The 15939-nt window shown below is 41.3% G+C and overlaps 1 protein-coding gene across 1 annotated transcript in view; it reads left to right on the forward strand.

The window, feature by feature from the left end:
- Positions 1–15939, forward strand: part of FNDC1 (fibronectin type III domain containing 1) — a 49942-nt gene that overhangs the window by 16559 nt on the left and 17444 nt on the right. Inside the window, exons 9-15 of the mRNA XM_054162510.1 lie at positions 1488–1609; positions 3352–3463; positions 4375–4749; positions 9294–9359; positions 11113–11289; positions 13206–13436; positions 15369–15477. Coding sequence (XP_054018485.1) covers positions 1488–1609; positions 3352–3463; positions 4375–4749; positions 9294–9359; positions 11113–11289; positions 13206–13436; positions 15369–15477 — 1192 coding nt within the window. The remainder of the gene's footprint in view (positions 1–1487; positions 1610–3351; positions 3464–4374; positions 4750–9293; positions 9360–11112; positions 11290–13205; positions 13437–15368; positions 15478–15939) is intronic.

The raw sequence follows: 15939 nt of genomic DNA on the forward strand, positions 1-15939 counted from the left end.
GCAGTGACTTCACTGGGTGCTCACTGAAAGCACATTTGTACTCAGAATATAATAACCTCTCAGGTATATTGCTTGCTCTTCATCCTATGGATTACTAAAAGGCTTTTGTCAGTTGTATAGTGCTACCTTGCCTGTGCCTAGGCAGTAAGGTGTTTCCTCATGCTGTCCTGGCATTCTATGCTTTCTTTAATTATTTGTTAAGACATTTTCCTCTTTTTTTCTAAGTGACAGCTCAGGGCTGCACATCCCTGTTGGGGACTGCTCACATAACAGTCAGGCCCTTTAATACTGTATGGCTGTGGTTTACCCCAAATGTTAGAGGGTTGCCTTCTGGCAGAGTATGTTCTGATGCTAAGTAGTGGAACAGACGTCCATTATACACCAAGGTGTGTCACCTACTGATTCCCCATGTCACCTATGGAGAATTCCAGATCATCTCAGTGACTTTGCCAAGTGGAAATATTTTTCTGCCTCCAACACCGACATCCAAATGGTATTAAGTTACCTGAGTGGTTTTAGTAAATACCTTATGCTATATGTAGATAACAATGCTTTTTCTGATGTAGCCTCACAGTGAGGACTGTGCAGCTGGGCTCTTGTATTTCTGGGCTGTAGTCAGACTCAGTGCTGTGCAGAGATCCACCAGCTTGCATAGCCTTAAGATGGGAGTGGACCTTAAATATTACCATAGATGATGAGATGTGTGGAAGGAAAGAATAACAGATTTTTCTATGCAGGTTGTATACCAGCTTACAGGTAGCCATGCCATTGGGAAGTTAATAGCTGAGGAGTGTTCAGTTAATACATTTTTTCTTCAGTTAATACATGTATATATTTTCTTTCTTTTTTTTTTTTCTGGAGCCAAGTCTCCGAGCTACAATGTGGTAATTGCTGCCTTGTCTGAGCTGGAGGGCCTGCAGCCCGTGCCACTACTTCTCCACTTCTGAGCTATGTCTATCTGCCTCTGTAGCAGTGTTTTTTTCAGCTGGAGGGGAAACTTTTTTCAAGTTGAAAAATATTTGAATGGAGGCATTTCCCATATCCTCTCCTGTCAATTCATTACCACAGCTTTGTATAAGGATGGGACTGAACAAGTGTTACTAAACACAACCACTCAACCCACTCCTCAAATGTTTATGAAGATCACAAACATTTTAATGACTCTAGTGCTGTCTAGTGTTGCCCTGATTTCTTCAAAAGACTTGAGGGAATAAAGAGACCAATTAAACATGGTAGAAACAAACCATGAGTGTTTAACCTCTTCAGAAGAAACCATTTCAGATGTTTGTGTCAGCTGCAGGGATTTGACAGTGTCACAGCAGTTGCTCCGAGCAGAAATGAGCCTGGTTGGCTGTGTGTGGTGAGAGCTTTTTCTGCACTTGTTTACATCCAGGTCAGTCAGAAAATGCATTTCTGTGCATTCTAAAATGTGTTTTTGTAGATTGCACAACTTTCTTCAGAATCTTATGTTTTCTTCTCTGTTTCAGGTTACAATGGCAGACCTAATCTTACAACAAAAAGTGAAAATGGAAATGGAAAAATAATACCTGGTAATAGTGGAAAACCAAGTGGGCAGAGAGTAATCAATGGCCCTCAAGGAACAAAGTGGGTAGGGTGACCTTCTCGCCAAATTCAAGATGCTTTTACCTTTTATGTACTTACATTTTCAACATGAAAAGAAAGGACTGCAGTGCCTTCAGTCAGTGAGTCTGTAAAGTGAGGCTATACGCTGTTCCATCAAAATCTAGTAACACATCCTGCATTTTGCTATTTGAGCATTTTAAATTTTAAATGTCTGATTTAAAGCCTAGTGGCTTGAATTTTTAACTGCAGCATTACTCCCATAAATTTAGTGAGACTTTTTTTCCTCTAAGTCAGTGGGACTTAACAGTCCCTAGTGATGCATGGCTTGTCTCCCATGCAGTGTGAGTGGGGACTGACCAGGACAGCTGCTTTGAAGGGTGTGTTTAGCAATGCTTCTTGCAAATGCACACTCCAGGGAGAAGCTCATGAGCAGGACTATCAAAATGTAAAGTTACTCTGTAAGTGCTGCAGTGTTTTAAATATACATGCATAGGCATCTTCAAGCATTTTGCCATTTGTACAGATGACTGTTTCCAGTGGTGTTTAAAAGAGCTCAGGTGCCATTGATAGGAAAGCCTCACTATCTGCCCACATGCCCAGACCTTGTCTTCTAAAATCCTTTCTGATGAGTTTATAACAAATTGGCACAGGGAAGGAACTGGTGTTTCCTTTGTATTTGCACAAATAGTGAGCAGGATGAGACTGTGACCAGCTTCCCTGGCATCAGTACTGCTGCTTGCACACCATATGACAAATAAAGACATTAGTTTTGTGACCTCTTCAGTCCTGCTGCTTGCACACCGTATGACAAATAAAGACATTAGTTTTGTGGCCTTTTCAGTCCTGCATTAGAGGTACATGAAAAAGTGTACCAGGTATGTCATTTGGGGGAGGATTTTGAAAAACATGCCAAAAGCACCAGAAAGTGGGATACAAAGGTCCTTGAGAGGGCATGGGACATCCCTCCCTAGTCTATGAGAGGAAAGCATTGCTGTAAGCAGAACTTCAGGGACTGATCTCTTGATCTTCAGTCCCTCCTGCTACAGTCTTTTCCACAGCATCAGTTGTAAGTTTGTCATGTTAACCCAGAACTGCTACTCATGTCCTCTTCCCAGTTTCCTCCCAGCATTTAACACCTTTTGCATTTTTGTGTTCTGTGGCTCAGTGTCTGTTACCTAGGTTGAACTGCATGACATTCAGCTATTTTGGGCTGAAACAGCAGTGTGGACTGGATTTTGTCTGAAATTCTCTCTTTAATTCAATCCAAGCTCTCAGACAGATTTGTTTTATGAGACACAGACTTTTCTTCAGTCTCCTACTGCAATTAAAATCTTAGCTACTTTGTTTTCACTGCCATTTCAATCTAAATAGTTTAGCTTTTCCTTATTCCTTGATCAGGAGACATAGTTTTAAATTCTGTCTTCAAAAGAACTCAGGGTCATACTCCAATATTACAGGAATCCTCCTTGGGAGTTGTGTAGCCCAAGAAAATCAAAGGAGTTGCTCCTTTGCACATGGGATCTAGAGTAGGTGGTATCAGTATAGTTGTACAGCTCTGGAGCCCAGCTCCTGGTGGTTTGCTTTCTCCAGCAGTGATTTTTTAGTGATTACTGTATAATTAGTGACTCACTTTTAAAAGTCTCTGGGTGTTGTAGCTATTCCTCAATAATTAGGCTTGGCATCTGAATTTCTCCAAGATTCCTGTTGTGAAATTTCTTTTTACCTCATCTTGTGTGAGCTAAACTTCAGTTCATCTGTTGCTTTTAGATTGTAGATCTTGACCGAGGGCTGGTGTTAAATGTTGAAGGAAAATACCTCCAAGATTCCCAAGGAAACCCTCTCCGAGTTAAATTAGGAGGGGATGGACGTACAATTGTTGGTAAGTGACAGCTTCCTTCTTACAGAAAACAAAAAGCTACAGTTTTTGTGCATGTGGTGCAAGTCTTTGATATATTGAGTGCTTCAGGCATCCCCAGGTCCCACAGAAGCTATTCAGAGCTGCTTGGACCTCAGGTCTCCATTGAGCAGTCAGCACACTGCAGGATTTGGGGAAGTTTTGGGGCATCCTGTGGGGCAGTAGAGTACACGGCAGCAAGAATCATCTGAGTCCATCTGACTTAGGTCAGCATTAGAAAAGACTGCAGAACTTAGCCAGAATAAGGATTGATGCTTGTTTGTATCTTTGTATACATAGAGATGATTATTGCCCGCCACTGGCACTGTACCAGCCATATTTATGAGATTAATTTGCTTTTTCTACTAGAACTAACCACAAATAGTAACATCTGTAAAAACACTGCTGTTTGCATATTGGTCCACTTGTATAGATCTTTTGAATTTAAATTCAGTGCCTGCTGATAAAGTTGTTACCATGAATATTTTCTGTATCTAGAATTTGGTGTAACCGTTTGTCTCTAGTGACAGCATCTCAGCACATATTGTTGGTAGTTGACATTAGGGAGCAGAATATGGATTCATCATACTTTTTGTCAACGGTCACAAGACTGACTTAGGCTAAATGCAGACACTATTGTCATGTTGAGATTCTGGAATGAAACCTCCCTGTTTTTCCCAGGAAGTGTTTATCAAACAGCTGATAAAAGTGAAACCTACTGTGGTTTATCTGATGTTCTTTAGAACCATTTTCCAGCTTCCTTAGCCATGGCTGTTTCCTAGATAGCAACCTTCTCCTCTGTCAGCTTAGTTACAGGAAGATGTAATGACAATACAGCTTTGAGCTTGAGACAGATAAAATGTGGGTTATTTGTTTGATTTTTTCCCCTCTTCTAGATGAAATGGGTGCCCCAATGGTGAGTCCTGATGGATTACCTCTGTTTGGACATGGCAGATTTAGTAAACCTGTAGCAAGTGCACAAGATAAACCAGTAATAAGCCTTGGAGGGAAACCTCTGATTGGCCTTGAAATGATTAAGAAAACAACCACTCCCCCAACTACTACTACAATACCCCCAACAACTACCACAACAACTACTACAACCACTACAACTGTTGCTACAACTACCACCACCACTCCTGAACCAACCACCACTGAACCACCAACTGAGAAACCACCCCCAACCTGTCCCCCAGGCACCTATGGGCAGTATGATGATGAGGGCAACTTGCTGTTGGGAGTTGATGGCCTACCAGAGTGCAGTGCAGAAGGTAACTTCCTTTTGTGCTTTTTGAAATTCTTTGGTTGTCTTGTTTCTTGTTTGTACAGTGCAGTTACACAAATGTGAAGTGGGAAGGAATCTGCCTCTGAAGACTTTGGTCCATGTGATAAGGAGATGAGACTAGCGCAGCTGAACAAGGGTTTGGGTGTTAAATGTTTTGGGGTTTTTGACTGGGAAATGTTGACTTTCCCCAAATCTGAAGGTTTTCATAGAAATATGTTGATTCCAGTAAAAATGTTGCCTTGTATTGGATCCTGTCCTATCATGTAGGCTCACACACATGAGCACTCACATATAAGGAAGTTGTCACTCCAGTTGAGGCCAGGGAAACATCTGAATGCATTGAACATTTTATTTCATATTCATTTCCCATGATAAATTCTGAAAAGTCTCTTTTGAGCCATGGTGGAATCAGCTTTTGTGAAATGAGATTCTTGTTCTCTTGCAATAGAGATTGGCAGAAATGTAGCACAACACAGATGAAGCTGAGGAAAGACAGCCCTGGCTCTGCACAAATAAGGCAAAGGGTTATACATTAATTTCTTCTCATTAGAAAAAATAAAATGGTGTGTGTCATGATTTACCTGTTGCAGTTACACAAGCTTAGGAGATGGTGCCAAACTGAAATCCAAAGTGAACAAATACAAACATACTGGAGACATTGGGCATTGAGCCTGTTCCTACCATGCTTTACCCTTTCATCACCTGAATGTTGCATTGCAAACCAGTTAGCTGGTGACTTTGCAAAACCAGATCAGGGGGCACCATAGCAGTCCTTATCCTTTCCTCTTGTAGGTAATCCCCAATTCAGTCTACAAATGGGCAGCAGCGCATGGCCATAACCCAAACATCAGGTTGGCATCTGCCAGCTGCATAGACAGTTTTAGTGGGTAAATGAAACTCTCCTCACATTTCCCCCATACATCTGTATCTTTGAAGCCAAAGTAGATTTACTAGTGGTTGAGTAAATGGTCTAGGAAGCTGAACTAGTGCTTTGAGGAGTGTAGAGATATGCACAGACGTATCCTCAGCAACTCTCAGTGAATCTCAGGATGGCATCTTTGGAAAGGATCTCAGAAGCCTAAGACTGAAAACTCCCTTGCCATCTCCTCTGGGCAAGTAATGAGTCAAAGATGTTAGTGCTTTGTACAAGTGGAATTACAGTGACTGATAGTGTTAACATTTACCTAGCAGCCCCATATTTGACAGAGGATTATTTATAGAAGTATGCTTGCGTATGTACACATGCGTGGATGTGTACACACACAAATAGATGTGACCATCATTGTTAGATATTTCTTTGAAGATTTTAGGTTTTCCCCTTGGTGTTTTCATAGTTCTTAATTGTATCTATTAAAGTGTTGCAAATATTATTATATATGGTCACTGTGGTATGTTAAAAGTTGCGTAAAGGGGACCATGATTTTTGGTAGAGTCCCTGCCATTCCCACCAGCTCCTTTCACTTGTCTTAAATGTTGCTTATATCATGTAATATTTCCGCTCTTTGGACTGTGCCATTTGATACCTGAAGGACCTCTTCTGAGCGTAGATAACAACAGTAATAGTTTATTAAATATGGCTGACCATAAACTCCAGAAGCTGAACAATAAAAAGCTTTGCAGTATTATTCTTAGCTGAGTTGTGGTTGGGGAATTTTCATGTGATTTTTATGTTCTCCTTGAATTTTACTTTGCTTTCTACCACATGGGTTTCAGCAAACTGGAACTTTGTTAGAGGTGTGAATGAAAACTAGTGTTTTACACAGGCTGTCTTGAATGAGAATTGCCCTGAAGTCACTCCTGAACTGCCTGGCATTTTGACAGTGTGCAAATGAATCACAGACTGAAAGGACAAGATAGTGCCAGATTTCTTATCTGTTGTGTAGCTTGAGCTATATTTGTACCTACCTGACAATTAGGAAAGTTTATCAGAAGAACAATTATTAGGATTTTTTTTATCTTCTTTTTTTTTCCTTTATTTTTCCTTTTCATCCTGTTAACCTGCCTCAGCATTGGATAAATAGAGCAAAATGACCTGCAAAATTACCTCCTCCATGGAAGAACTTGCTTAAGAAAGCATCTTTGTGATATTTATTCATTGATGGCTGTATTTGTTTAACTAGTGCAGTGTCTATTTCAAGAGGGATAAGCAACTACTATTTGCACTATCAAAACATTTAATGCAGGTTTTCCTAGACCATTTCCAAATCATGTTTCTATGCTGCCTTTCCCTTTCTTCTGAGTCTGGAAATTACTCTCAGCCATTTAATGAAATAGTTTTTCTGCCAAAGCTTGGTATTTGTTGCTAAGTCCTTTACTAACAAACATCTGGGGGCTGCAAGTGCCAAAACCCACTGCCAAATGTTCTACTTAATCTTTCACAAATTCACTTGCTTTCTGCCAGGATTTTTGCTTGATCCAGTAGAATTTATTGTCAGCATTTTACTAGATTCGGCAGTCTTTATCTTTCAAGAAGGAGTTTCACCATACACACATGATTTGTCAATGAAATCAGGTAAAATTTTTTCATGAACTGGCAAGGAAATCAATGTTGGAGTCTTATACATGTGTGATAAAATCAAGTGGTGGGTGTTCAGTCTGCTGTTCTCACAGATGCCAAAGACTGGCAAACGGTCATAACATGATTTAGTCTCGTTTGGTGCAGGCAGGGTTCACTGAAGAGCTGCACCAAAGGGTAATGAAGCAAGCTGGAGAACTGCTGGAGAACAAGTTGGTGCATGTACAGAAAATTATACAATGAGAGATATTTTACCCCTATCATGACCATGCCACAGATAACTAAAGAAGCACAGACAGTGAGGTAGAAGAGACAGAACAAGTACAAAAATAGAGAATAATATTTGTTTTCCTGGGTTGTACATAGGCCAAAGCCTGACTAGCAAATAGATGTGAATGAGTTGAAATGTGCTCATGAAGGACTTCAAATTTCTGCATATCTGAGCCTTTTGTTTAATTTGGTGTAGTCAAAGGTTAAGTGCATATATTATAGATGTTGGTTATGGTAAGAGCATCTGCAGAATTCAGCAAAGGATCTACTTGTCACTGCCTACCCCAAGGGAAGTCAAGTGACTTCCAAGTAGATCATCTCCTGAACAGTGGCTGCAGAAATCTACCATGAGAAAATGTCAGGTTTTGCTGTATGAAACTCTGTGGCCGTTTGACGCTGTGCCTTTAAGGAAGGGGCACACTGGCTAAATGTTTGTAAAATATTTTGGTATTCTAAACGAATTTCATTGGTAGGATTGTGGGAGGAGAGATTGGACCCAGGGGAGTTGGGAACTTTCTCTCAGTCTTCCTTCCTTCACTGTCCCTCTCGGCTGGATCTGCTTCTGGGCTTCTTGCCAAAAGATAAGATACTAACTCCCTGTGCAAGGCCTTTATTCCTTTCCTGCCCTGTTAACCGTCCTCGTCTCTTCTTCTACCTCCTTTGGGGGAGAAGGGAGGTAGGGGGTTGAAGGGGGCACAGGGGGAAGCCCCCTCTGTGGGGGGTCTGGTTTCTGGTTGAGTTCATTTGCTGTATATTCCTGTATATACTGTAAAATACCTGTATTTGTTGTGTTACATATAATCTGTTTCCTTGTAAAATATAATCTCATTTCTCCGACTGGGTTTAGCCGTGGTCTCTTTCTCAGTGGGGGAGGGAAAGCAGAGCCTTTCCTTTCAAACCACCACAAACTCTGACAAGAATTAATCTATTTCCTGTGTTTTTGAAGCTTATGTTGGTATCAACACCACTTGCTTATTGTATTAGGAAAAAAAGCAAGTAAGTCTTGTACAGTAACTGTTGGTTCTAAGTGAAAAAAAACCTGCAAAATGAATATTTATGAACTGTTTGACCTTAGCATATGAGATTTTACTTTGTTTGTATTTCTGGCTTGGTAAAAATAACATCATTGCTTTCATATAAAGTGTTAAAGGAACATAGTTTCTGTGTAGTATCCAGAGGTCAAAGCTGTCTCTCATGTCTTTGCTCATGAACTGGCATCTCCTCAGCCCTAGCATTTCGTTGAAGACTTCTGATTGTACCTGAAGTGGGTTCCAGCACAATACTGTTCCTTTGTTTGCATTGCTTTTCATGGCTAATACTACCCCTGTATACTCTATGGATTCTCTGCATGATGTGGAGAAATTAATTTCTCCAAGACTGCAGGGAAGCCTTCTGGGTTCACAAGATAAGGCACTTGATGGTTGGTATATCTGGTGCTGGATACATGATCTGCAAAGATATTGAGATAATATTTAGGGATAAGTATCTGAGAAGTTGTGGCTACATTTCCAGTGGTATTGGGGTGGGTTGGGAGGCTGTTTTTTATGTGCACCTCACACACATCTGTTAGCTGGTCATTTGTTACTGCAGTATGCAGAATTAACTGTCTCTGGCTCTTATACAGAAACTAGGCAGTTACCTTATTTCTTTACATATCAACTTGCTAAAGATTTTTTATTTTACTGGGAGGGTAGGGGTGAGACCATTCAATCTTATAACACTTTTTTTCCCTTCTCCTTCAATAGATATATTCTCAGGACTGGATTCAGATGTGACAGCAACTACGGAGGCATACGTGATATATGATGATGGTACTCATTAACTGAAAGTCTATTGCAAGTGGCATGTTTGGGGCTGGTTTTTCCTCTGTCTTCTTTCTTCAGAATTGGGTTTGAGGGGGCACGCTGGTGAATGGCAGCTTAATCAAGTGGTGGTGAGCTGAAAAAGCTTTCCAGAGTCCTGCATCATATGTGAAGAGCAAAAGTGCAAAAGCACTTTCAGGATGAGAAAGTCCCTTTCTGTCAGTCCTACAATGTAACAGGAACCTATTGTGGAAATAAGTTGCATTCAGAGCTGGGTCATACCATCACTGCTTCAACCCTACGTACACTTTCTCCAGTACAACTTCTGACTCCAGCCCAGTCAAAGTCAGTGAACTCTTCTAAAACAGAAAATGCAAATAACATCTGAGCCATGGAAACTTGAAATACCTTAGTGAGTTGTTAGCACTCTACAGCGCTGTGATTTTTTAATTTTTAAATGTGTAGTCTGTGTTTAGAGTATAAAACATACAGAATGAGATCATCTACATATAAAATCATTATTCTGATGAATTTGTGTGGAATTTAAATGAAAGAGATTTGAAATCAGATAAAAGGAGGCAAGAGAAAGATTTTTGTGTCATTGTATGAATGCTGTCTTGGTATTATAATCCAAGACACAAAACTTAGCTGAAGAGGAAGCCTCAACTTTCAGCATTTAATTATAAGATTGCATAGGGAATGCAAATTCCCAATTACTGGAACTAGCATTCACTTCTGATGTTCTACTTCTTTTAATCCTCAGAGTCTTGCTCCTGCTCTTGCATATTAAAATGGATAAACACACTCAAAGTTAAAGCTTTTTTGTTAGAATTTATGGCTCCAGAATAATAAAAATTTCCTCTTTGTGAATGCAGTGCTGACATCTTAAGCCAAAGTACCATCAACAAAAGCAGACAAGGATTTTAGAAAGAGAGTGCAGATCTGAGAGGAAGATATCATAGACTTTTGTGCTTTTTATTCATATCACTTCATACTGATGCCAACACTTACAGTTTAGGGAGTACAGTATGGACTAAAATTGTACAAGTCCTACTTCACATGTTCCTTACATCCCTGTGAAAATGGGATATCATTAAAACTCAGGTCTTTTCCCAGGCCTCCCCTTAGGTGCAGATCATCTGTATTTCAAAGGGCTCTGGTTTTAACAGGATTGAGTGTCAGGGAGGATTAAATATCAGCAGATTTGTGTAGGCCAGTTTTCTTTCCCTTGTGGCCATAATGGGACTACAAATGGCAAGTACAAGACTCTACACCTCTTAAGTTGCAGGAAAGTTTAAGAGCAGTATGAACCAGCTCTAGTACATTAGGATAATAACAGAGTTGTGTTAACCCCCTTTTTTTTTTTTCATTCCTTTGGCATCTGAGGGCTGTGGCCAGGTATTCAATTACTGTTCCATCTTCTCTTGGGGCTTGTGAGAGGAGGTGGAAGACTAAGCACATTCAGGATATTGTGGTATGAATGCATTAGTTTATTGTCATCCTTTTACCTGTGTGAGTGGGGTCTAAATCAGTAATGACAGTAGTATTCTAAGTCAAAGACTTTGTGCTCACTATTCCTGTGCTTGATAGAAACACTTGCAAAGCTGAGGTGTGATGAATCCTGACTTAGAAGCTTATAAGGAATTTGTGGCGGCTAGGACAGGGTGCATGCCGCTCCCCTGGGGCCGTGGCTGGTTACAGAAATGTTAAACCAAAATAACATGAAGAAAGCTAACACTTTTGTTTTATGTTTCCTCTGAAGACTATGAGTTTTTTGAGAGCACTTTGCCACCAACCACCACCACTGTGACCAGCACCACTGTCACCACCACCACTGCTTCTACAATGACAGAATCTGAAGTTGTCTATCCAGAGACTAGTGTTGTTGGCACTGGCCCTTTGTCAGAATATGATATTGCTGGGAAGAAACGATTCACTGGTAAGGATGTGCTTTGGTTTGTGTAGCTTACTACTTGTGCTGTGAAGAATTTTTGTTTTAGCAAGGTCATCCCTTAATCTGAGACCATGTGCAAACACCTCCAACAGACTACTGTGTGATCCTTGTAAGAACTGCCATTTGGGAAACCCAAACAGTAGTGCTTTGATGCTTCTGTGTTTACATGTGGACCTATGCTGATTTTGCTGAAGCAGTGCAAGCCTCTTTGTATTCTTTCAGAGTAAGCGCTCTGCTTGATACTCTGCATTGCTTTTGGTTTAGCTGAAATTGAGAGCAAGAGCATTGGTTCTGGTGCTCAGTTTGGCTCAACTGCATCATTTTAAGTTCACATTAGTAATTAGTGCAAGTATCTTCTGGGAAACCTGATTTTTTTCCACTGACCCATGCAACCCCAGTGACTTCGCCAACCTTGCACAGGCACGTGTCAATGGTGTGCTTCAAAGTCACGGAATTAATGTAATTTTGGATAGAAACTTTACAAAAAGTAAAAGCAATAGAGATAAATTTCACTTTGCTGTTTATATCATTGCTGAGTAGAAGAAACTTACTGAAGAAGCCCCCAGTACATTGCCATGAGCCATGAGACTGGCTTCTGTATGTGAGTCACTCAAGTGTGTAGGTAGATGTTGCAGATCTGACTTAAGAGCAACTCTGCTTCTTTGTCAGAGAAGCAGCTGGGGGCCAGACTGGAGGGTTTTGGAGGTGGTAGAACACTGTAATCCAGCCTTCACCCCAGCCCTTTATGAGTCTCTGGCATTTGAACATGAGCTGCTGGCTCACCTGGCATTTCAGATGGGAGTTCAGGGGATGGACAGTCAGTTTTTACTCATGTTTTACCTTCTCTTGAAATATCCCCAAGCTTCACATGGCTTATAATGGGGCTTTGCTGCTGGAATATATGATTTGTTTTTCTATATACCAAGACTTTTTTCAGTGCATCTTCAGTTTCCCCGTTCAAACAATTCCATGAGGTTTCTATTCAACTCTCTCACTGACAGTGCTTCTTGATTCATTTAGCTGGAGAGGCTAAAATTAACTTCATTGCAAGATCTGGAAAAAATCCCTTTAGGGCATGAAATCCAATAAGATAAACCAAGAACTGTTGGTTTATGAACATTTGAAGGCACTAGGGAAATAATATTACCATTTCAATGAATTGTATTATTGCAACTGAATAAACATTTCCAAAGCAAGTTTTATAGTACTTACTTTGAATGTTACAGTGACTTTTAAGGCAATAAAAAGACTGTTTAATCTTTTCCTGAACTGAAGTGCAATTCCAGTCAGTGTAAAGCTTTTAAAAATAGAAGTTACAGGTTGGGAACTCATGCCTGGAAGGTAAGGTCTTATGACTCCTGGCCCCTTAGTACCCTGGGGACCACAGCAATAATCCCTTCATTTAACCTGGTCAGACTTCACCTTGGAATTAGTCTTCTCATTCCCTCTGTTGTTTCAGTTCAGCTTCAGGATGTTTATTTAAAAACAAAGTGCTTTGACTTGTAAAGTCTTAAGATGACCTAAGGCCCTGGCAGAGATCTGTTCCCATGTGTGGAAAGGCAGAAAGTTTGGGTGACTTCTTCATTCCACCTTCCAGAGCAGCTGGAAGTCCTGCAGTCAGACCACTCTCTTATGCCTCTCATAGCAAAGATGATCATTCTGTCTTTGCATAAATGGGATCCCATTCCCCTGGCTCATCAGGCGAATTGAGTGTGAGCCAGACTTTATTGGCAGCAGTGAACTGTCTCTGGGCTGGAAGGGGAGAACTTTTAAAATGCTTCACAAAACTTGACTCTCTTCTTTTCCAGAATTTTACAGTCTGTGTGCTACCTACAAACGTCTGTACCTGTGGTACCTACAAAACTGCTAACTAAATGCCCCTCCTCCCCTGTCTCTTCCAGCTCCTTATGTGACCTATCTCAATAAAGATCCAGCAGCCCCCTGCTCCTTGACAGAGGCCCTGGAGCACTTCCAAGTGGAGAGCCTTGATGAAATCATCCCTAATGACCTCAGAGAAAAAGAAATGCGTCCACTGAAAGCCCCTCACAACATCACTATTGTGGCTGTTGAAGGCTGTCACTCCTTTGTCATTGTGGACTGGGCCAAACCTTCTCGAGGAGACATGGTAACAGGTACACACCTGAGAGCTGCTGTTCTGATTGGGTAGTGGGGAGAGGGAAGGTTTTCTTAAATGGCCATTTTTATCTTAAACTGAGCCAACAGCCTGTGAAGTTCTCACTGCAATTTTCTGAAGGAGGTGAGCTACTTTCTGAGGAGTGAGAAGCTTGCTCTGTTATCTCTCAGTGCCAGACTAACCTGCCCATATTGGTCCAGCTGTCTTATGATTTTGGCACTGAATATGCCAGTGGTTCAGAAGGCATGGCTACTTGCCTGGATGGTAGCTATGATAGCACTTTGCTCGACTGAGCCCTTCTACCCCCAGGTAGTGCCCTCAACTCCACTACAGGCACCTCCCAAGCCTACCTTTGGTGCATTTCACACTTGGCTTTAGTCCACTCTGAGCAAAGGTGACTGCATGACTGGAGCCAATCTGAGTCCTGCTTGGCTGTCAGTGTGGGTACTGGAGCAGTCTGTATGCCTGTAGAGGGGCTTCTCATTTGGCAGCTCTCAACTCTGCACTTCTTGTAGGAAGGCTTTCAGAGTTAATTATCTCAGGTGGAGTCTGTGGCCCAGGCTATGCTTATCTTCTTTAACTGAAATTTTGCTCAACTATCAGTCTGATAAGTGAGGTTCAGAAATGGAGAATATGTTAAACAAACATGTTAGCATCCTTTAATGTCTTTAGACTTTTTGAGAGCCAGAGAGAAGCCTAACTCACTTCAAGAATGAATCTCAAAAATTATTGGCAAAACAAGTAAATAATCAAAATATTTCAGGAATTAATAAACCCCTGTTTGTCAGTGGACCCCAAAGATCTGAAGTAAGTGTGGGTGACAGCCATGGCAGAGAGGTGGGAGCTGAAGCAGTGGGGTTGCAAAGGTAGACAGTGACAACTTGCACAGGCTATGTGGTGCCTGTCCCACAGCCTGCATCAGGAACAGTGTGGCCAGCAGGAGCAGGGAGGTCATTCTGCCCCTGTACACTGCACTGGTTAGGCCGCACCTTGAGTACTGTGTCCAGTTCTGGGCCCCTCAGTTTAGGAAGGATGTTGACTTGCTGGAACGAGTCCAGAGAAGGGCAACAAAGTTGGTAAAGGGTTTGGAACACAAGCCTATGAGGAGAGGCTGAGGGAGCTGGGGTTGCTTAGCCTGGAGAAGAGGAGACTCAGGGGTGACCTTATTGCTCTCTACAACTACCTGAAGGGAGGTTGTAGCCAGGTGGGGGTTGGTCTCTTCTCCCAGGCAGCCAGCACCAGAACAAGAGGACACAGTCTCAGGCTGCACCAGGGGAGGTTCAGGTTGGATGTTAGGAAAAAGTTCTATACAGAGGGAGTGATTGCCCATTGGAATGGGCTGCCTGGGGAGGTGTTAGAGTCACCGTCATTGGAGGTTTTCAGGAGAAGACTTGATGGGGTGCTTGGTGCCATGGGTTAGTTGTTTGGGTGGTGTTGGATTGGTTGATGGGTTGGATGCGATGATCTTGAAGGTCTCTTCCAACCTGGTTTGTTCTATGTACTCTATGTATTCTGTGTATGTATTTCACCCTTCAAGGCTGTTAATACAGTAGCTTACTGAGTGCAGTTTACATTATATTTTCCTTTTTTCCCCAAAATAAACTCTGGTATTTCTATCTATATCAGTTTCTGCACAGTCAGTGTATCATTTAAAACAGTGAATGGGTTGACTCTGTCTTCTTGCCTTTGATGTGTTTTGAATAACAATTCATGTCTGGGTACCATCCTCTGATGTCATGTTCCACCATTATTAATGACAGAAAATTCTTGTAGCCTGGTGTTTTGCAGGAGAGTTAGGTATTCAATCACTTTCACATTCAGAAATACTTCCACTCCTTTTGACCTGCAAGATGTACCACAACCTTCAGGGATATCAGTTATTTGAAACTAATGTAGAATCCTCACAGCTCTTTGTCTTTTCTTTGTACAGGCTATTTGGTTTACAGTGCATCCTATGATGACTTCTTAAAGAATAAGTGGTCAACCAGAACTGCAGGGACTACTCATCTGCCAGTTGAGAACCTGAAGCCAAACACAAGGTAAGGATTTTATCCATGCTTTTTCTGTTCTGCGAGGGGCATAAAACAAATGTTGAGAATTGTCAATCAGTTTTCTTGGCCTTTGTATAAATGTTTACCTCTCTTCTAGATTTTTACTCATCCTGTTTGACAGTAAATTGTTTTAAAAACTGAACAGCTACTCACATGATATCTTCACAGTATTAATCATGGAGCAGATGACTGTGTGTACATGCATATATGATTATGCATACAAAAACGCATTTGGGTAACAGAGAAAGTCTTATTTTTAACATGTGGTTTTTAGTCTTATGCATGATTGAATCAAATATTGAGAGGAAGAGTATACTAAGATATTAAGGGCAACAAAGCTGGGGAGGGGTTTGGAGCACAAGCCCTATGAGGAGAGGCTGAGGGAGCTGGGGTTACTTAATCTGGAGAAGATGAGGATCAGGGGAGACCTTATTGCTCTCTACAACTACC

The sequence above is a fragment of the Dryobates pubescens genome, chromosome 6, assembly GCF_014839835.1.
Source record: "Dryobates pubescens isolate bDryPub1 chromosome 6, bDryPub1.pri, whole genome shotgun sequence".
NCBI lineage: Eukaryota > Metazoa > Chordata > Aves > Piciformes > Picidae > Dryobates > Dryobates pubescens.